We start from the raw sequence: 21,589 nt of genomic DNA on the forward strand, positions 1-21,589 counted from the left end.
CATGGCCCATCTATCTATCTATCTACACATAACCCTGTTTTAGAATGATCTTACTAGGTAGCCCAAGCTGGCATGGAACTGACTATGTAGCCAAGGCTAGCCTTGAGCTGAAATCATCCTGCCTCAGCCTGGTGCCACCATGCCCCACTTAATTTTTGTTGGTTCTAATTCTTCATTACAACACATGCATAAAAGGAGACGCCCATTAGCCAGATAACCTGACGCGGAGAACCTTTGTCTGATCCTTTTTGCCACTGCCTTCTGGTCAGGTCTTGGCCTTTTTTCTTTCTGTAAAAATACAAATATTTATGTTATTGTATTACTTTGTCAATCGTGAGAATGTATGTGATTTTTGAAAACATTAACTGGAAATATATATTTTGGAGTGTTCTTGATAAAGTTAATGCTACCACATTTTTGAAGTTTATTTTATCTATAAGAGACATAATTATTTGTTTAAAAGAACAGATCTTCCAAAGAGTAAATACTCTCATTTTTCTAGGGTTCGATCTCTGCTTGAGATCCTTGTCTTTATAAGAATATTTTTATGTATATGGATGTTCTGTCTACATGTATGTCTGTGTATCATGTGTGTACTTAGTATACACAGAGGCTGAAGGGGGAACTGGATAGCTGGGGCTGGAGTTACAGATGGTTGCGAGCCACCATGTGGATGCTGGGAATTGAACTTGGCTCCTCTGGAAGAGCAGCCAGTACTCTTGATTGCTGAGCCATCTCTCCAGCCCCTTGGCTGGATGATGATAATCTGGGATTGTATGCATTACCACCATACCCAGCAATGGTTTTTTTTTAAATGAGAAAAGTTATTCCAGGTTATAAACTTAAGAATGAACTGCTTTGGGTCAGAAACTCACACAGAAATGTTAGGAGACAACTGCAGTCGTCTAGGGGTGTGGTCCTGAATCTGTAGCATGGCTTCTGGGATATACCAGCTTCACACATGGGAACTATTGTGCTGGTGGGTGCTGCTATCCCTAGTACCGTTATGATCAAGACATTTGTGAAAGGCCAACACTACAGGGTGTGGGAGTAGACAAAAACCCTACAAGTTTAGAGTAGCTATATTGCTGTATCTATGCTAGCTAGAATCAAATTGTTTACAACGAAACCAAGGATTACAGAGGCAACAGCCTGAAGGCACAACGGTTACATATATTTCCAATGACTCATTCCCAAGACCGACATACACAGCCACACCCCACATACACACACCCCCTTTCCTGTTCAGTGCTTGAAAAAATATTCAGGCATCCTTTCTTTCTCTTTGGTTTATAGGTAGCAACTTCTAACAACCCCCCACACCACACACGTAAACAAAGCTCGTCCCATTTTCCCTCATGCCACAGCTCCAAGGCACCAAGGAAGTTTATTATTCTTGTTATACTGTGGTCCTAAGGATCTGAATTCTTAGAAGTTACTCTTAAAGAAGTTGCTCTTATTCCATGCTCAAACTTCAGTTTATTACAATCTATAGATTTTAAAAATCCTTTATTACTTAGAAAAACATCATTAACTTTCTTGTTTTTACATTTATTTATTTACTGTGTGTGCAGGTCAAAGGACAATTTGCTGGAACTGGTTCTGGGTCTAGAATTCAGGTCCCAAGGCTTGGCAGCAAGCACCCTTACAGCATATGCCCTGTCGCTGGCTCCAAGCTTCCTATTTTTACTTAGCTTTATGACTCTGGACTTGACCCTTCAACACTTTCAGTTTTTCTGTTCAATAAGCACAGTTGATCGTGTAATGGACTCATTCAGCACACATAGACTCAACCGTGGCCTTGCTACCATCTATCTGTTTTACACAATCTCCTAAGGACTTTAGGTCTTACAGCACCAACCCGGGCAGAGATTTTGGTGCTTTCTCGACCTTTCGAAGTCTAAAAGCCAACAGTTTTACTACCAGAGGTTTGACTGCCCATTTTTTTTTTTTAGATGCTGCATTCTTGGAAAGCCTAGCCGAATGTCAAATGGTAAGACACTGTGAGCATCTCCAAAAGACCCTCTCGGGAAGAGGAGAAGTTAAGTCAGATTAAAAGTTATTGGTGAAATAGTTTATGCCCTGCTTACTGCCTGGTAAACGGGAACTTTTATTAAATATGGACTTTTCGATTGTCCCTTCTCTCAAGTGTTCTCACTGCTGGCTTTGGGTAGCTGGGCTGGGATTTAAAACCGAAGGGCCTGTGAACGAACTGGTCGCACGGTCTGTTACTGTCATCTCTTTTCCACCAAAACAAAGAATTAACCACTGGCTGAGAGCGTGGGGACCCACCAGAGTGCTCTCAGGAGGTCAAGCTGGCAGTCTAGTCCCTTTTCCGGTGGCAAGAGACAAACTACATGAGACCCAAAGGCCAGAGGGCCGGACGGTGTTCGTAAGGCCCAGCGAGAAGAAGGCAGGGCGGCGGGAGCTGACAGAACCAGGGAAGGACCTGCTGGGGCACGCGTGGGTGCGTGCGTGACAGCAGGGCGCTCTCCTTAGGCAGTTCCTAAGGCAGAAGCGTCTCCACCCAAGCCAAGGAGAGGGGAGGCTCACAGCTCCGGACCAGCCCGAACTTGGCAGCGTCACGTGACCAGGGGCGGGGGCGGGGACAGGCGCGGCCCGTCCGGCCCCGCCCACCCGTGCGCATGCGCGTCGTCCGGGGCGCTGAAATTCAAAATTTGAACGGCCGTGGTAGCCTACCGACTCCGGTGCGGAGGGCAGAGCCGACTGGGTGTGGGAGCGCCCGCCGCCTTGACTCCAGTCTTCCTCCAGTAGCTGCGCCGAGCCTGCACTCACTTCTTTCCTGTTTCTGAATTTGAACCGTCGGACCCACCGTCTAGCAGTCCACTCGTGAGGCCTGGGGCGATGGACCCGTTCACCGAGGTGAGAGACTCTGCGGGCGCTGTGAACCATGACCCCTGCGGACTCCCGGACCCCCGCCCGCGCTAGCTGTCAGCCTGCGGCCCACCGGCGGGCAGCGTGGCGCGTGCGCACAGCGAGCGTGCAGCCGGGCGGAAGCCGCGGGGTCGCAGTCGCCCCGGCTTCGCTGCTCCGCCTGTGCCTCTGGCTGTTTCAGGACTCGGGGAAGGCAGGGAAGACAGGGCCTCCAGAAAATCCCACGCTAACCCCGAGCTCTGGAGTCGTTTAGCCTTTCTCCCCTCCCCCAAGTGCTGGCACAGGGTGTGAGTGCCGGGCCGCTCTGGCTTGACCATGCTCTCCGGTGCGTGGGACTTAAATGCACGCCTTCCTCCTTTATCCATCCGTCTTGCAGTCTCCCGGGAGAGGGCGGCTTGGGGCCTAGTGGAACGGGCCCTGCCCCAAAGCTGGAATAGTTGACAGGGTGGAGTCGGCCGAGTGACTCGTACTGTGTGCCCGGAATCTGATGGAAGTGATAAAGGACTTTCACAGGCCCAGAGGAGCCGAGCACTTAAGAATCCTGTGATGAAATCACCGAAGTCCGAATGGGCAGCTGCTTTAGCCTCGAGTTTCTTCTTAAGTCACGGCTCTGATAACTTTAGAAAGTCTCACGCACAGGGTTGGTACTAACTGAAGGAAAACAGGGCTGTGTGATGTAAGGCTAGTAAACCCCGGTGTTTATGTAGTATATCATTTCAACAATACCTTCCTCATCTCTTCCTTGGAATTAGGGTCTAGATTCCGTGTTAATCTTATTATTTATCTCTAGTTTCAGCTTCATTCCGCAACTGTGCGCTGACATTCAGGATTGCGCGTTACTGTTTGCCCATTTTACTGCAGGACAGTTCCTCTTTTCTTTTGCTTTAAGCTGTTTAAATTTCAAGACTGTTGTCAGTTTTGTAAAGTGGGCATACAGTGTTTCTGTACTACGTTGAAAAATGTTGTAGAAGATAATAATTCTTTTGGGTAGTGTAGTTAACAATTAAATAAGCTAAACCCAAGATATTAGTTATGGGTTTCAACAGTTAAAGATTTCAGCATGACAATTAAACTGCCTGCCCCACCCTGCGCTCCGTTTGAAGTTTTTGGTTATCTTATGGGAAACAACACTTTGTTAACTTTAGAATTTCTAATAGAGGGCTGGAGACATGGCTCAGTAGCCAAGAGCACTGCCTTCTCTTTCAGAGAACCTAGGTTCAATTCCCAGCATCCATTTGACTCTCATAAAAGCCTGTAACTCCAGTGTCAGGGTATCTAATGTCTTCTTCTGGCCTCCAGGGATACCAGATACATATGTGGTACCAAGACATACTTGAAGGCTAACACCCATACACATAAACGAATTTGAAAAAAAAATTCTAATAGAAATATCCACGACATATTTTGTAGCAGCTATAGAGAATAGGGACAATTATTCACCAAATTATCTGTCACTTACATTGACTCTTTAAAAATTTCATTTATGTGAGCCAGGCTTTGATCCTATACCTCAGAAGGGAGAGGCCCAAGGATCTCTTGAGTTCAAGCCAGCTCGTTATTCCAAATGCAACTAATATATATAATCATTTTCTGAGACAAAGTTTATGTGTGTGTATGTATATGTGTGTGTATGTATATGTGTGTGTTTACACATTTGCTTATGAGTTTGAATTTTTATTGAAAGCATTTATTCTTTTTGATTGTTTTGTTTTTGAGACAGGGTTTCCCTGTATAGCCCTGGCTGTCCTGGAACTCACTCTGTAGACAAGGCTGGCCTCAAACTTAGAAACCCGCCTGCCCCTGCCTCCCAAGTGCTGGGATTAAAGGTGTGCGCCACCACCGCCCGGCAAAAGCATTTATTCTTAAAACTTGCATGCAGTAAAATTACCATAATTCTAGATAATAGTGACTTTAAAGATATATTTTGTTACTAAAAGAATAAAATTACTTTAAATAGTGCTGTATACAGGAACAAAAACACTTTGGAAAGTTGGTTGAATTTGTACTTTAACTTAAAAATAACCTTTTAAAAGTAGTACAAAACTCAGACAAAAAACCTTCTTGTTTAAGTCTTTTTAAAACGTGTTTGAAAATGTACATGCCTTAATGTGTAGTTTATATTATAAAAGCTGGGTCAGTTACAGTTAGAATAACAGCTTTGAAGTCTTTTCCTTAGTTGGTAATGAGAACACAGAGTTCCACTGACTAGGTGCTCAGTGATAGCATTCATAACATTTTTGTAATGTGAAATGAATTTCTAATAGTTTTGTTTTTGTCTGTCTAAAAGGGACTGAATGTCAGTATAAAATAACTTTCTCAGCAAGGGTCTTACTCAAAACCATGCAGCACAGAAAAATTATTTGAGAGATTATTTTTTTTAAATCCTCCCAGGGTGATTATTTACCAATGCCATCATAAAACAGAAAAGAAATTATCGTGTTCCATCAATGCCAGGACATTAGGACCTTATTCTCTTAATAACTCCTATTTCAAATGCTACAGATCTGGTAAACACTCTTTTCCTTAGGCCCCTCCTCCCTGCTGCCCTGGTGTGCAGTGTGTCCTCACTTATCTATAAGTGCACACTTATGAAGCACACTACCATTTGCAGGCCGTCAACCTTCATTCTGAGCCACTTTCCACAGTACTCACTTGAGGGCACTTCATGTAAAATGCAGTTCCTTCCAGAATGGGTGTGTTCCAATCGACTCTGTTTTTCCTTTTCAGTCATATTTTCTCCAACATCAAACATACTTTTTATTTAAAAGAATTTTTAAATTCATGATACAATATAAGAAAAGTGTACTTAAAATACTAAGCACGTACCTTTATGTAATTTAGACATTTCTTCAGTAAAAAAAACTCTTTGGTGCTTATTAACCTGATTTTGTTGTTTAGACTATTTAAATGTTTATTTTTACATCTGTGAGTTTTGAATTCATTGCAAACAGTAGAGCACTGTGTGTGTTTGAATGGAAAAGCCACACTTTCCGTTGTGAACCATTGCTCCTAGCAGTGGAAGCTGTACTGACTCAAGTACCTGACTGTGGAGAATGGAATGCTGGGCATGCCATCCATGGGGATCATGAGGGCAGCTTTGGTTTTTCAGAGTGATTATATTTTATCATGAAAGAGATCTCAAACCGTATGACTCTGTATAGCAGTCTGATCGCTTTTGAACGGCAGAAGGAGACTGTTTTAGGGGTGAAGCTCTTGTGCACTCACAATATTTTAATTTCACAGCCTTTTGATTGTCACTTCTTTAGTGACCCTTAAGTTAGAAGATATTTCTAAGTGCAGAGAGTTGTGCTTAACCCAAGTTTAGTTCATTGTTGTTTTTAACAAAATTTCAACTGTTTGATTTTACCACTCAGGAGCCAGATGCTGGGGTGAAAGCCTGCTAGCTCAGAGAGACAGAGAAGGCACCCAGATGACCTTCCTCCATAGCCAGCATCCTAAAAGGAAGTTCTTCACACCATCTCAAAAACCCCTCAGACTGAATGTTCCTCCTTTCTACTTCCTGTTAGCTTCTCTGTTCTCCTGACTCCCTCTTTCTTTCTGTTTTTTTTTTTTTTTTTTATTACATTTTTTCCCTGTCAACTGGTTGCTACTCTGGCTCTTGACCTATGGTTGACTTTATTTAATCCTGTTTACAATATTCAAACAGAAACAACTAGAAACAGTTTTTTTTTTTCCAGTAAATAACACAATCTCAGAGTTTACACTGTGATCAAATATCCTGCAGCAGTTCACGTTTTGTGTTGTTGTAAGCAGAGTCTTGTTCCAGAGACCAAGCTAGCTTGAACTAGCTTTGTATCCCATGTTGTCTCCCCCTCGTGAGCTTTCTCCCTCCCTCCTCAGCCTTTTAAGACCTACAAGAGTGGCTACTATCTTGATAGAACTCATGTTCCTTCTAAGAGTTTCTTAAGAATTACATTTTAATTAAAGAATTCAATGGGTCAAATATAGCTTGATCCCCAAGTCTGTGTTAATTAAGTAATTAATGCTCGATATGTGCATGGTAGTGATTGTCTGTGTTCTTTAACTGTGCACATTTTAAGTGAGAATAAATTGTTTTATAACATTTTGATTCAAATAGGAATGTCTTGATTCAGAGTGAGAAAAAAAGAGTATTTGTGATTTTATACTGTGGCTAGGATTTAGACTTACAACTATCTTACTATATGTTAGTATTTATTTAATAAAGTGTAAGATTAGCATTTTCTTCTTGGGAAGTCTGTTATAAAAGACTAATTACAGTTATTTTTTGCTGTTTGTCACAGATTTATATCCGAGTGTATTAGTTTTGAAGCTATTACAAATTATTATAAATTTAGGGACTTACACTGGGCATTGTATTGCACACCTTTAATCCGAGTACTCAGGAGGCAGAAGCAAGGGGATCTCTTGTGAATTTGAGACCAGCCTGGTCTACATGTTGGATTCCAGGAAAACCAGGGCTACAGAGACCCTGTCTCCAAAAACAAACAAATTAGTGACTTAAAGACTTAATATTTCTTAGTTTTGTAGGTCATGAGTCTGAAATGGATTTTATCAAGTCAGTAAAAGTGTGGGTAGGACTTGACTCCTGGTGTGAAGCTCTAATTAAAAATCCATTTCCTAGTTGCTTGCAACTTGTAGATCTTTCTGCAAGCCTTGTCTTCTGGCACCTTCATCCCTGCTCAGCGCTTCAGCTCTCATCATGCTACACTTGCCTCTGTCATCATCTTCCCTGACTGGTCATTCTTCCTCCCTTTCCCCATTGTATACCACTGTATTACCCTGTAGGAACCATTGTGATTTTTTTGGGTCTACTCAGATAACCCAGGATAATGTTTACATGTCAAGATTCTTTTTTTTAAGATAGCAGATAATTTTGTAATTATATTTATGTACAGAAAACTCAAGTGTACATTTTTAACCCAGTTTAGTGGCAAGTTCTTTAGCCTTTGCCTTTTCCAGCTTGGCAATGCGAGTCACAGACTTAGGACCCAGGCATTGCCTCTTCAGTGGCGGCGGATCTCATCACATCTGTCATTATAATTGGTCCTAATAGCTTCCACCAGCTTAACTAGAGTACCCTTGTCTTCTGAGTTAATTTGTGTGAAGGCAACAGTGGTGCAAGTCTTCCTGTAGACCAGGTGCCCCAGCCTGGCCTTTCCCTTGATGATGCAGTAAGGCACCCCCATCTTTCAACACAGGGCAGACAGGAAAACTACCAGCTCAATGGGGTCTACATCATGGACAATCACCACCAGCTGAGCCTTCTTGTTCTCCACCAAGGTGGTGACTGTATTGACTCCTGCTCAGAGGACAGGTGGTCTCTTAGTTGGGACGTCCCCTTTGTCAGCGGCTTTCTTCTCAGCACGGGCCGGTAGCTTTTGCTGCTTCTCTTGCTTTGTCTCTGGCCTGTACTTGTGGGCAAGCTTAAGCAGCTGAGTAGCTGTTTGCCTGTCCAGGGCCTGGGTGAACTGGTTAATGGCAGGAGGTACTTTGAGCTGCTTATAGAGGATGGCTCTTTGCCGCTGCAGCCTGATGTATCGGGGCCACTTAATGAAGCGTGTTAGATCTCTTTTGGGCTGGATGTTCTGCCCAGTGCCGAAGTTCTTGGGCCTTTTCTCGAACACAGGATTGACCACCTTTTTGGCCTCCTGTTTCTTGACGACGGCGGGGGCCGGGGCCACCTTCTTCCCCTTGGCCTTCTTTCTGTTGGGCATCTGATTGGCTTGACTGGCTAGCCAGTGAGTTTCAGGAAGGCTCTTGTCCCTTCCACTCCTACTGGTCCTTGATGGATGCTGCCATGTTTGGCTTTTTGTGAGTACTGGGGGTCCAACTAAGCTATCACTTAGTCCCTGGTTATACCTTTTGATTGGAACAGAAAACACACAGCATTTAAAATCTTAATAAGTATCTTTATATGCTTCCTATTTATATGGACTGTAGTAATTTTGATGTGGGTGCTTGGTAAATCTTGGTTCAGTTATTTAAGATTTTATCTTTGAAATGTGTTTGACTATTATCTTACATAACAATTGTTGATTTTAGAAGTCATCTGAGGTTTTGTGAACCTTCAGCTAACATTGTTTCTTTAACCCTGGTATAATATAGAAGTTGCTAGAACGAACACGTGCCAGACGAGAGAATCTTCAGAGAAAAATGGCTGAGAGGCCTACGGCAGCAGCAAGGTCTGCACCGCATGCGAAGCGAGGCAGAGAGCCACTTTCAGAAGCAAGTAATCAGCAACAGCCCCTAGCAGGGGGCGAAGGTAAAGACCTCGGAAAAGTAAAAGTGGCATGTGTTTCAGAGTACGTCATCCCAAACCTTTCATTATGCATGTAGAAGAACCAGTCTTTGGGAGACAAATGCAACAGACTTGGTCAAGGGCAGCCGTCTGTTGTATTTCAAGGTTGCTACATCAGGCCAGAGAGAGAACTTGTTTAGATAGCCAGGGAAAGTGACTTTCTATGAATTTCACACTACTATCTTAAATACTTTTTAAACCTTTTCTGAAATACGTTTATTTTTATCTTATGTGTATGGATGTTTTACCTGCCAGCATGTCTCTGCAGCACATGTACATATCTGTGGGAGGTCAGAAGAGGGCATTGAATCCCCTGGAGCTGGAGTTGTATATAGTTGTTAGCTGCCCTGGTTCTGGGTCCTGGAAGAGCACAGTGCTCTTAGCCACTGAGCCGTCTTTCTGATGGGCACCTCCTAATTTTTTGTTTGTTTAAAAGAATCTATTGTTGTGTGGGGGCCAGTGTGCCACGGTACATGTATGGAGGCCATAGATGCACCATGTATGGAGCTCTATAGAGGAGTCTCATTTCACCTCCAAGTAGGTTCTGGGGTCAAACTCAGGTTCCCAGGAATGTTTAGTAAGCATCTTATCATTGAACCATCTTACTGGCCTTTCATTCTTATTTAAAATATTAATTTCCTGAGCTGGGGAGATGGTTCAGTGGACAAAGTACTTGCTGCACAAATGCAAGGACTGAAGTGTGTGTTCCTAGCATCCATGTTAAAGCTGGGGCTTCACAAGGACACAGGAAGTAGGAGACAGAGTTGCTACATATATCTTGAAAATATTTAAACTTATTTTCATTGAGTTTTTAACAGAAAAATGACATGTTCACCTAAAAAAGTTTGTTTTTCTGTCATATTTTGAAGTTAATGGAAGAAAGAGTTTTGCGTTTTTCTTATAAGTAGCTAAAGCACTAGAGAGATTTGATACCTTATTAATTGTTAAGCACCCACCTCTAGTTTTTTAGGCTATGAAAACTGCAGAGGTCTCACTGTGGGCTTTTGTTGTTCTTTTGGATCTAGAAAAGTCTTGTACAAAACCATCACCATCAAAAAAACGTTGTTCTGACAAAATTGAAGTGGAAGCTCCAGACTTAGAAAATAAAGAGCCTGCTGATGCCGCAAAGCCTTGTTCTCCAAGGCCTGCACCCCGACAGACGAAGCCCCCCACACCAGCCCCTGCCAGTGACTCTGTGGCTGCCCCAGCATCACTCCTCAGCCTGGGCAGAGGGCTGAATTCAAGACCAGAAGCATCCGCAGCCTCCTCAGTTAAAACTCGAATGCAGAAGCTTGCTGAGCAGCGGCGCCATTGGGATAGTGACATCACAGGTATGAAGGATGTGGGTGGTGCTCCCTGAATCGCTTTTGGCAAGATTCAGCGTGGAGCTGAATGTGGGGATACATGCTTGAAATCCCAGCACCTGGGAGGCTGATGCAGGAGGATTATAGGTTTGTGGCCTGCCTGGAGTAGCAAGTGCTTTTGTTTTATCTGTGTCTGTGTTCTTTGCTTGAAGATGATTAGTGTACCAGGAGTGTATCCACAAAAACAGTGAGTGAGAAGAGACATTTTTGCTTAGGTAGATAATGAGGACAAACTTTACCTAGAACTGAATTACTTCCTGTTTGCAGAGAAAAAGTCCTGACCTCAGCTCTGTATTCAGGAAGACCTGTCATATGTTCACTCATCACTAAGGACAGACACTAAGGTGTACACTGCTGTTTGGTAGGGAAAAGATGTCAAAACAAAATACTCCCCACCCCAGTATATTGAGCTGTAAAGCATATTCTTACACTACAGTTCTGGACACAGATACATGACTGGACCTTAGCTGCAAGCAAACTAATGGTTATGCTCCAGTGCTATTTTTGTTGTAGCTAACTTTACTGATCTTCTGACTTGTTATATAAAAATCTTGAAACAAACTGACCTTAATACAGGCATGTAATCAAAATGGTATAAAAGCCTAAAGGAAAAGAGGGTATAGGATAAGGGGGTTCTAGGGAGGGGAAATGGGGATAGGGGATGACATCTACACTGTAAATAAATAAAATATCCAATAAAAAAAAAAAAAAATAAAACCCTTGAATCAGCTTCCTGAACTACCCATATTATATTACAAAGGAACCCAGGTTCAGAGGAAATGTAGACAGGAAATGTTTTAGATGAGCATCTCTGAAGTCTGAGTAGCCAAAGATGTACCTTTGTCTCTGTATTAGAAAGCCTTTAATTTGGATGCATAGCCAGAACTAGGATGAAGCAGTCTGAATGAATTGATAGACTGCATTGTGTATATTAATTTTGCCTGCATGGACGTATACACATCACATGCATTCCTGGCATCTGTCGAGCCCAGAAGAGGTTGTCAGATCCCCTGGGTCTGGAGTTAAGGACTGCTGCAAGCTGTCATGTAGGTGCTGGGTATTGAACCCTGGTCCTCTAGGAGAACAACAAGTACTCTTGTGAGCCGTCTCTGCAGCCTGTACACTGAATTTTTAAAACACTTATTTATTTGTTTATTTATTTATTTAGTAGGAGTACTTGTGTATGTGTGTGTTTGTGTGTACAGTAAGTACTTTTAAGCACTGAGCCATTTCTCCAGCCCCTCATTACTATGCATTTTAACTGAAGTTTGTTAATACTGGGCAGCAGAAAGTTTGAGATTTCTTCCTTCTTCTATTTATTTATTTATTTATTTATTTATTTTGAAGATTTTATTTATTTTATGTATGAGTGAACCTTGTTAATACTGGGCAGCAGAAAGTTTGAGATTTCTTCCTTCTTCTATTTATTTATTTATTTATTTATTTTGAAGATTTTATTTATTTTATGTATGAGTGAACCTTTGCTGTCTTCAGACACACTAGAAGAGGGCATCAGTTCCCATTACAGATGGTTGTGAGCTATGTGGTTGCAGGGAATTGAACTCAGGACCTCTGGAAGAGCAGTCAGTGCTCTTAATTAATGAGCCATCTCTTCAGCCCTCTCTTTATTTTATTTATTTATTCATTCATTCATTCATTCATTCATTTATTTTAAAGGTATTATTGTGCATGTGCCTGGTGTTCATGTGGATGTCAGAGGCCAACTTGCAGGATTCACTTGTCTCCTGTCACTGTGTGGGAACCCAGATAATCAGGCTTGGCAGCAAACATCTATACCAGTGTTTCTCAACCTTCCTAATGCTCTGGCCCCAACCATAAAATTATTCTTGTTGCTGCTTTATAACTGTAATTTTGTTCCTGTTATGACTGGTAATGTAAATATGTAATATACCGATGGTCTTAGGTGAGCCCCATGAAAAGGTCTTTGACCCCAAAGGGGTTGTGACCCATAAATTGAAAAGTGCTGATTTCTGCCCACTGAGCCATTTTACTAGTGCCTTACTTTTATTTTTAAGTAAAATGAACTTATTTCAGCATATATGTGTGTGTGCTGAAAAGTGTTTGCAGGGAGGAAGAATCTTTTGGAGCAACATTCCTGAGGTATTAGAAGGGTAAAATTAAATTTTCAGGCCAGGGTTGTAGCTTGGGCAGAAGGAGGGTAAGGGGGGTCTCTTCTCTTGATTGTGTATATAGAGTATGATTTGGCCCAAACCTTGGCCTAGATCCTTCATTGGCTATCACTAGTTGAGATTAGCTTTTATTTAAATTAATTAAAATAGGGATTTCAGTGCCCTAATCACATGTGGCAGTGCTTGCTATATTGTATGTGTAAGTGTAGGGTACCTCTTCTCTGTTCTCCTAGAGCTTTATGTTATCCATCATTGGCCAACTCCTGAACTATCACCCCAGCCCTACAATGGCATCTTACAGCATCCATAACCTATCCAAACCAAAAACCAAAAAAAACTACCTTACAAGCCAGCACACATCTTTAATCCCAGCACTTAGGAGGCAGAGGCAGGAGGATCTCTGTGCAGAGGGACTTCCAGGAGAGCCAGGGCTACGCCCTGAATCCCTATCTCAAAAAACAAAGAAACTGTAGAAGTACGTGTTAAGGGTGTTTAAATTTGGATTAAGTACCATTTAATTTGAAAAGATGTTACATTTAAGTAATGTACTAAATTTACAATGAATGCAAATTTAAAATTTTAACTTTAAAATTTTTAAATTTTATATTAAGTGATTATATGATTATAAGAATAACTGATGAATGTAGCTTTTGATTTTTCTGAAAACATTTTCAGATGATGTATCAGGAAGCTCACACTTCTCACCAATGCCATTTGAGGAAAAGGCTGCCTCACCTTCCAAGCCACCCATTTCAAATGCCTTAGCTACCCCAGTTGGGAGAAGGGGCCGTCTGGCCAACCTTGCTGCAACGATTTGCTCTTGGGAAGATGATGTAAGCCACTCATCTGCAAAGCAAAATAGTGTACAAGAACAGCCTGGTACCACTTGTTTATCCAAATCTTCCTCTGCAAGTGCAGCATCTGCTAGTATCAATAGTAGCAGTGTTCAGCAGGAAGCTACATGCTGTTCCCAAAGGGATGGCAATGCCTCTGTCAGGAAAGACCCATCTTCAAATGCTGCTGATGGATCTTTGCTTAAAGCCTCAGTGTCCAGCTCTGTGGTGAGTCAGTACCATTTTGGTCATTTGAAACTTCTCTTATAAATGGTAATGACTATATATAGTCTCTGTATATAACCATGTATTATATAGTGCGTGTGCAACATATTTATATGTCTCATAAAAGTGAAAACTATAAATCTGGTAATTTTTCTAAGATAAATTAACATTTTGTGACTGAAATAATGTTAATTTTAATTAAATTTTGAAAATCTAAAGTATAAATAAATAAATAAAAATAAATAAATAAGTAAATAAAAATCCAGAGTATATAATAATGGAATACAGTGGAGCCTTTTTTTGTCATTGTGGGAATAACTAAAATTAATCCCTTTATTACAACACTTTTATGGATATCTATAAATATAAGATACTGACTATTTCTGGAGAGATAGTATAAACCTGTGTCTCTAGTTGCCTCTAAGGAAAGCACACTGACAAACAGGAGTATCGGGGATAACACTTTTCACTGTGTAAACCTTGAAGTGTTTGAAAATTTTACCTTATGTATGCACTAGGTTTTTAAAAAAGGAAAAAGACTGTACGTTGTCCTCCTGGGGATTGCCCGGCAGTGTAGACAGGAGCTTTGGAGTTAGACTTGCCTCGAGTCCCAGCTCTGAAGCAGTGAGAAATGTGACTCTGTACAAGTTCCTGAACATTGTAAAGGCTTGTTTTTCCATATGTAAAATCATGGAACAAGGTTATTAGAAATATAAGCTAATATGCATAAAGTACTTAACATAATTCCTAGCTGAAACTTAGTTATTTTTTATAATCAACTTTCAAGTCCATGATACTTAGGGTGGTTGAACATTCCTAATCTGAAAATTTGAAGTCTGAAATGCTTTAAAGTCTGAATGAAGCCTCTGAGTGCTCACCCGTAATACTACAAGAGGAAAGTTCCACAAGGAGCTTTGCTTCATGCATTATATTATTTGTGGTACTGAGAATTTAACCCCAGACTTCCTGCATACTAGGCAAATGCTGTGTCACTAAACTGTATCCCCATCCTTATCGCATGAAATTATTTTTTTAAGATAATACAAAATTGCTTTCAGGCTGTGTCTAAGGTATATATAAAACAGAATTGAATCTGTGTTTAAACTTGGGTCCCATCCCAATGATACCTCATTTCAAAAGAAATCCAAAGTACTTTGAGTAAGGAATACTCAACTGATATCTTATTGAATTGATATTAACTTACTTAAAAATACAAATAAAAATAATTCAATATAGTATAGTTTAGTAAAATACTAGCCCAATAATTTGAGAACTTTTTTTAATAAAACTAGGAATGACCCTACCCTTGATAACTACTAAGCTATCAATAAGAGACTACATTGCCTATTAATCTAAATAATAACATTTTATAAGTTGATTTTTTAAAAGCTGTTTAACTTAGTATGATATGTTAGAGAGCAAAGGAAATAATATTTTTGGTAATTTTTGCATAATGGCTACAAAGGAAGTGGAACTTAAATAGTTTTGTGCATCTGTGCTATAATAATTACTGTTTACTCTGCTATGTGTTGTCATGTTTCAGAAAGCATCTTCCCCTGTGAAATCTGGTGCATTCATCACTAAAAACTGTGAGGTACAAAATCCTGAGCTACTTCACAAAACTGTTAGTCCTCTGAAAACAGAGTCATTGAAACCATGTGAGAAGCCAAGTTTATCCCAGGCAGTTCAGCCCAAAGAGGAAGCTAACAGAGAAGTTTGTCTACAGTCACAATCCCAGGACAAACTTGCAACACCAGGTTAGGTATTTGAAACTGTTGAGCAGATTCACGATACTTGTTGTCAACATTTTATTTACTGTTAATTTGTTGGTTTTTGTATATCAGGCTGGTCTGTTGCTCTCAATCTTGTGATCTCAATAGTCTCCAGGGGGCTGGGGTTCGTAGGCATTTATTATCAACCTACTTTTTTTTTTCTTTTTCTGTTTTTGGTGTATAAAAGCACACAGAATTAGAAACTACATTTTAGGGGACTGTCAGAGAACCAGTCTTACAACTTTGTGTGGAACACTGCTTTCCAGTCTTTACTGACTAGAGTAAATCTAATTTTACTGTGACTAACATAGCCATCGAGCTCCTAGGATCCACTTGTCTCTGCCCCACCCCAACAGCAGAGAGAAGCTAATGTGCATATAGAGTACTGCACTTCCATTATATTTACATATATGTATGCTTTTGTAGATAAATAAAGGTTTGTATTTCTTAGAGTAGTAAGCTTATGTTCTATAAAATGCTGTATTTATCTTGTGACTCATCTTCTGGTGTGCTGCACATATCATTAACTGAGAAACACAAGACTAAAAAAAGTTAGCAAAAACATATGGTGACAGATTTTACTGTGAGCTGTGTTTAACTTTATGTGTGTGCATACATCTGAGCATGTGGGCGGGTACGCCTTTATGGACACATTAAAGCAGGAGGAGGCTGCAGTCTTCCTTTCTTGTTCTCTTGAGACAGAATCTCTCGCCAAACTGGCTAGCTAGCCAGTGATTGCCTGGGAGCCATATGTCTACTTTCTGAGGCTAGGGTTACAAGCACATGTAGCCATACCTGGGTTTTTACACGGGTCCTGGGGATTCAAACTCAGGTCTTCATGCTTGCAGAGCCATCTCCATATGCTTGTTCTCTCTCTCTCTCTCTCTCTCTCTCTCTCTCTCTCTCTCTCTCTCTGTGTGTGTGTGTGTGTGTGTGTGTGTGTGTGTGTGTGTGTGTGTGTGTCCCCTTTTTGAACAGGATCTCATGTGCCCCAGGCTTCCCCTGAGCTCACTCTGTGGGTAAGGATGACTGGAGTTTGGATCTTCCTGCCTTCATTTCCCCAGTGTTAGGATTACAGGCATGCACCACACACAGTTAGGCTGTGCTGGAAATAAATCCTAAGGGATTCACACATTTCCTGCATATAATCTACCAACTGCTACATCCGCAGCCTGTGTCAACTTCCTGCAAACAGTCTTTCTAGAGATTACAGTCCACACATTATAAGTGGAGATAGGAGTAGGCCACGTAGAGTGCCACAGTCAATTTCTAGATGCTCTCAAGTGAGGACTGGAAACAAGAGGTGGAGCTCAGTGTGGAGCATTTTTCTAGCATGCACAGGCCCTGGGTTCAAATCTCTACCACTCTTGCAGGCTGGAGGTGGATGAGGATGACAATGACAACAGAACCATAAAAGAAATAATTATAAGATCCTTTGATGGAGCCAGGCAGTGGTGGCTGGCGCACGCCTTTAATCCCAGCGCTTAGGAGGCAGAGGCAGGCGGATTTCTGAGTTCAAGGCCAGCCTAGTCTACAGTGTGAGTTCCAGGACAGCCAGGGCTACCCAGAGAAACCCTGTCTCTGAAAAAAACAAACAAACAAAAAACAAAACAAAAGACCTTTTGATGGAATCAGACTGGTTCTTTAAAATATATATATGGTTTTTGTGCTATGTGTGTGTTGTTTTGTCTGAATATGTATGTTGTTTGGTTTGAATCAATTACTTGTGTGCCTGATGCCCAACAAAGTCAGAGAGGGCTTCAGATCCCCAGGAAGTGGAGTAATGGATGGTTGAGAGCCACCATGTCAGTGCTGTGTATTGAACCCAGGTCCTCTACAAGAGCATCAAATGCTCCTAACTGCTGAGCCATCTCTTCAGCCCCACAGACTAGTTCTTTTTTCCTAGGTTTCTAAAGATGTAAGACTTAGGTATGAAGCACTCTTTGTATCTTTCTTCATTAGTTAATATAATTAGAATTATATTACGAGCACCTCAGAGATACTCAATTTAGATGTTTCTTTATTGAATTCTAGTTTCATATGTGATCTGAAGTTGTAATAAATCATATGTGAAGTGTTCCAAGTGTGGCCATATGTTGAATTCTGCTGCTTGCTTTTCCTTCCCTCTTCAGATAAAGTATGCTGTAATAGCCACATCCATCTATATATGTATTTCCCGTGGCTCCTTTCAGTCTCTAACGCAGAGTTGAAGAGTCGTGAGAGACTCCAGGGCCTACAAAGCCCTAAGTCCTTACTGTTTTGTCTGTCAAAGGAAAGTGTTCCCAACCTCTGATATATCAGCCCTGTTTTAAGTAATACAGCCTTTTGGTAAAAGGGGTGATATAGAGAGAGAGTATGTGTGTGCGTGTCTATATACATCTATCTATCTATCTATCTATCTATCTATCTATCTATCTATCTTCCATTTGCCCTAATACAAAAGTACTTCTTACTCTTATAAATAGCACTCTTTTAAGACTATATAAAATCATGACATCTTTTTGATGAAGTGTGTATTTTATAATTTGTAGAAGAAAAAAATAACTTAGATGCTCACGCGCATGCTATGGCCTGCGTGGAGTCGGAGGATAGCTGTCTGGATACAAGTTCTATTCCCAGCATCCATGTCACACAGCTGACAACTGCCTGTAACTCCAGCTCCAGGGGGATTGACACCTGGCCTACTTGGGTACCTGTAGTCAGAATTACCCCCACATATATACATGCATATGATTAAAAATAATAAAAATAAAATTAAAAATTTTAAATGTGCATTTAGGGTGAACAATTTTAATATTCTTTTTGTAAATGGCTATTCCTAGAAACAAAGTACTTTGTAACTAATGGATTTAGAATTTTTTTTCTTGGAAATGATAATTGCTAGTTATTTTGAATAGATTTCAAAATTGTGTTTTCTGCAGGAGGAAAAGGAATTAAGCCTTTTCTGGAACGCTTTGGAGAGCGTTGTCAAGAACACAGTAAAGAAAGTCCAACTTACAGAGCATCTCATAGAACCCCAAATATCACTCCAAATACAAAAGCCATCCAGGAAAGATTATTCAAGCAAAATGCATGCTCATCCACTACCCATTTAGCCCAGCAGCTCAAACAGGTAAGGCTGTCTGCATTTAGTACTTACTACATGGCCTCAGTGTAGAACCTAAGAAATAAATAAGAGTCCCTCCTTTTTTAAAAAGTTGTATTCTTATTTTTTTAAAGATTTATTTATTTTACATATGTGAGTACACTGTAGCTGTCTTCAGACACACCAGAAGAGGGCATCAGATCCAATTAGTTGTGAGCCACCATGTGGTTGTTGAGAATCGAACTCAGGACCCCTGGAAGAGTAGTCAGTGCTCTTAACTGCTGAGCCATCTTCCCAGCACAAGATGTATTTTTATTTTAAGTGTATGTGTGCTTTGCTTGCCTATGTGCACCACAAGCATGCAGTGCCTGCAGACACTAGAAGAGGGCATTAGATTTCCTTGAACTGGTGATACAGTAGGTGGCAAGCTGCCATTGGGTTCTTGGAACTGAGCCTGGGTTCTCTGCAAGACACAGGGCTCTGCAAGACACAGGGCTCTTACCTACTGAGCCATCCTTCCAGCCAAAATATGAGTCTTTTTGACTTTGGGGAACATGTGATAGTTAATAAAACATATTTTATAGCCAAGTGCTAGGATTAGAATTGTGTGCTATCACATCTAGCTTTTAAAAAATGTTTACTAATATTTGGATACTCTTAAATGCTGTTGGTTCTTGAGTAAAATACTGTCATATTTAATATGTTTAGGAACGTGAAAAAGAATTGGCATGTCTTCGTGGTCGATTTGACAAGGGCAACTTATGGAGTGCAGAAAAGGATGAAAAGTCAAGAAGCAAACAGCTAGAAACCAAACAGGTAATGTGAGCAATAAATATAAAAGTCGCTGAGGTAAAGTAACAGTGGATTTTAATTTTTGTTTTGAGAGGACAGGGTCTCAATCTAGCAGAGGCTGGCTACAGATTTGACATAATCCCCATGTGTCAGCCTCCCAAGTTCTTGGCTTATAGGTGTGACTCACCATGCCCAGCTTTGTAAGGTAGATTGTGAAAACCTTCCTTTCCTAACGAGCTACTCTTTCCACTCCTCAGTCCTTGAATGTGCTTAATACTTCTTCTTTGTTGCTATAGTTGATTAATCTGCTCTAATCTCCCCTCCTCGAGTTCCTCACTACCTGCCCTTCCCAAAGTAAACACACACACACACACACACACACACACACACACACAGGAACACACACAGAAACACACACAGAGCCTTATATTGAATATGCCTTAAAAAACTCCCAGACTTCCACACTGCTAACGCCTCCCCTCTGATACTCCTGAGTTATTACTTACTAAAATCTATATTCCATCTTTGCTCCTAGACCCATGTGGTGTTGGGGGCTGGGGCTGCTCTTCCCTGGCTCTTAGATGATTGGCATGCCTCTCTCCTGCAGCTCTCTGGCCCGGACCTTATTCCTTCTCTGGCATGGAGATTCTGCATCCTCCTTCCTCTCTGTCCCCTTGCTCGTGAGTCCGGAAGTCCTGCCTCTGTCTCTCTTCCCAGCCATTGGCCACTGGCAACTTTATTTACCAATCAAAACCAACTGAGTTCAGAGACCCTCAGTGCCTTACATGAGGGATTTTCATGCATTTGGGAACCCAAATAACACAATTCAAGTTTTAGGCCAAGTCCGCAACACTTTCTTTGTGCTATTCTCCCATTCCCATCACACTCTGCAGCTCTTCTCTGATGACCTTACAGTCAATTCTTATTATCTACCCACTTTCAGATTCTTAGTACTCAACTAGATGCTGGTCCTAAAATACTTCTTAGAAGCTACGTTTCTTGTTGGTGACTGTTCAGCTTTTCTACTGTTGGAGTTTGCTCCTCTCTTGTGAAAGCCCTGACTTTCACAACTTTCACAACAAAACTTGGGGAGGAAACGGGTGGGTTATTTGAGCTTATATCTTAAAGCCCATCATAAAAGAAAGTCTGGCAAACATTGGAAGCAGAAACTAAAGCAGACAACATGGAGGGGTGCTGCTTACTAGCTTCCTCTCTGTGGCTAGCTCAGCCTGCTTTCCTATATTATCCAGGACCACCTGCCCAGGAATGCTACCATTCACAGTGGGCTAGGCCTTTCACATCAGTCACTAATCAAGAAGATCCCTCAGACTTGCCTGTATCCTATCTGATGGAGGGTGTCTTTGTTCCTCTTCTCCTGCTGTGTCGAAGGCAACTTAGAGAAGAAAACATTTAGTTGGGGTTTGTTCACAGCTTCGGAGGGTGTGTCTGTGATGATCAAGCGAGTTGATTGCTGCCAGGCAGGTGCGAGAGCAGTGACTTGAGAGTTTACATCTGATCTGCAAGATGTAGGTAGAGAACGTGCAAGACTGATGTAGCTTCAGTGAGATTTGAAACCTCAAAGCCCACCACCAGTGACATGCCTCCAGCACACTCCGTACTCCTCAGCCTTCCTCAGTAATCCACCAACTAGGAACCCTACATGCAGACATGAGCCGGTGGGGACCATGCTCATCCAAACCACCATAAAGTGTTTGCTCAGTTGAGGTTTCCTCTTCCCAGATAACCCAGGCTTGTCTCAATTTGACAAAAACTAACCAGGGCACCCATATACCATGCCTTCAGTGCCTGCAGTCCTCTGAGTACCCATATGCCTCCTGGTTGTTTCTTTACTCTAGTTAGTCTTCAACACATCCCTACTTACACATAAATGCAGGCACACTCAGATATATACGTACATACCTCAGTATTTTCTAAACCCACTCCCAGTATGCTAGTCACTGCCATAGGTTTACTCCCTTTTCTTTCTCCTCCCTCTCCCTTTCTTCTCAAATTCATCCATGATTTTCATTGACCAGTTTCAGATTAATGAAAATGCATTGAATGACATATTAGTAGTATTTGACATTACCAGTGAGTTTTTTGTTTGAAGACCACCATCATTTGGCTACCACAGAACTAGATTCTTACTGTTTTTCTCCTGTGTCCCTGGAG

The 21,589-nt window shown here is 41.3% G+C and overlaps 1 protein-coding gene and 1 pseudogene across 2 annotated transcripts in view; one reads left to right on the forward strand and one right to left on the reverse strand.

The window, feature by feature from the left end:
* The first annotated feature begins 2,654 nt into the window (after positions 1 to 2,654).
* The window catches only part of Anln (anillin, actin binding protein), a 56,487-nt gene continuing 37,552 nt past the window's right edge, over positions 2,655 to 21,589 (forward strand). For both annotated transcript variants that reach the window (XM_034509845.2, XM_076939726.1), the window contains exons 1-7: positions 2,655 to 2,883; positions 9,004 to 9,160; positions 10,222 to 10,527; positions 13,386 to 13,771; positions 15,312 to 15,525; positions 18,462 to 18,652; positions 19,334 to 19,441. In XM_034509845.2, the coding sequence (XP_034365736.1) occupies positions 2,866 to 2,883; positions 9,004 to 9,160; positions 10,222 to 10,527; positions 13,386 to 13,771; positions 15,312 to 15,525; positions 18,462 to 18,652; positions 19,334 to 19,441 (1,380 nt within the window). In that variant the 5' untranslated portion in view covers positions 2,655 to 2,865. The remainder of the gene's footprint in view (positions 2,884 to 9,003; positions 9,161 to 10,221; positions 10,528 to 13,385; positions 13,772 to 15,311; positions 15,526 to 18,461; positions 18,653 to 19,333; positions 19,442 to 21,589) is intronic.
* Positions 7,813 to 8,618, reverse strand: LOC117713574 (large ribosomal subunit protein eL8 pseudogene; annotated as a pseudogene).

This window comes from Arvicanthis niloticus, chromosome 8 (assembly GCF_011762505.2).
Source record: "Arvicanthis niloticus isolate mArvNil1 chromosome 8, mArvNil1.pat.X, whole genome shotgun sequence".
NCBI lineage: Eukaryota > Metazoa > Chordata > Mammalia > Rodentia > Muridae > Arvicanthis > Arvicanthis niloticus.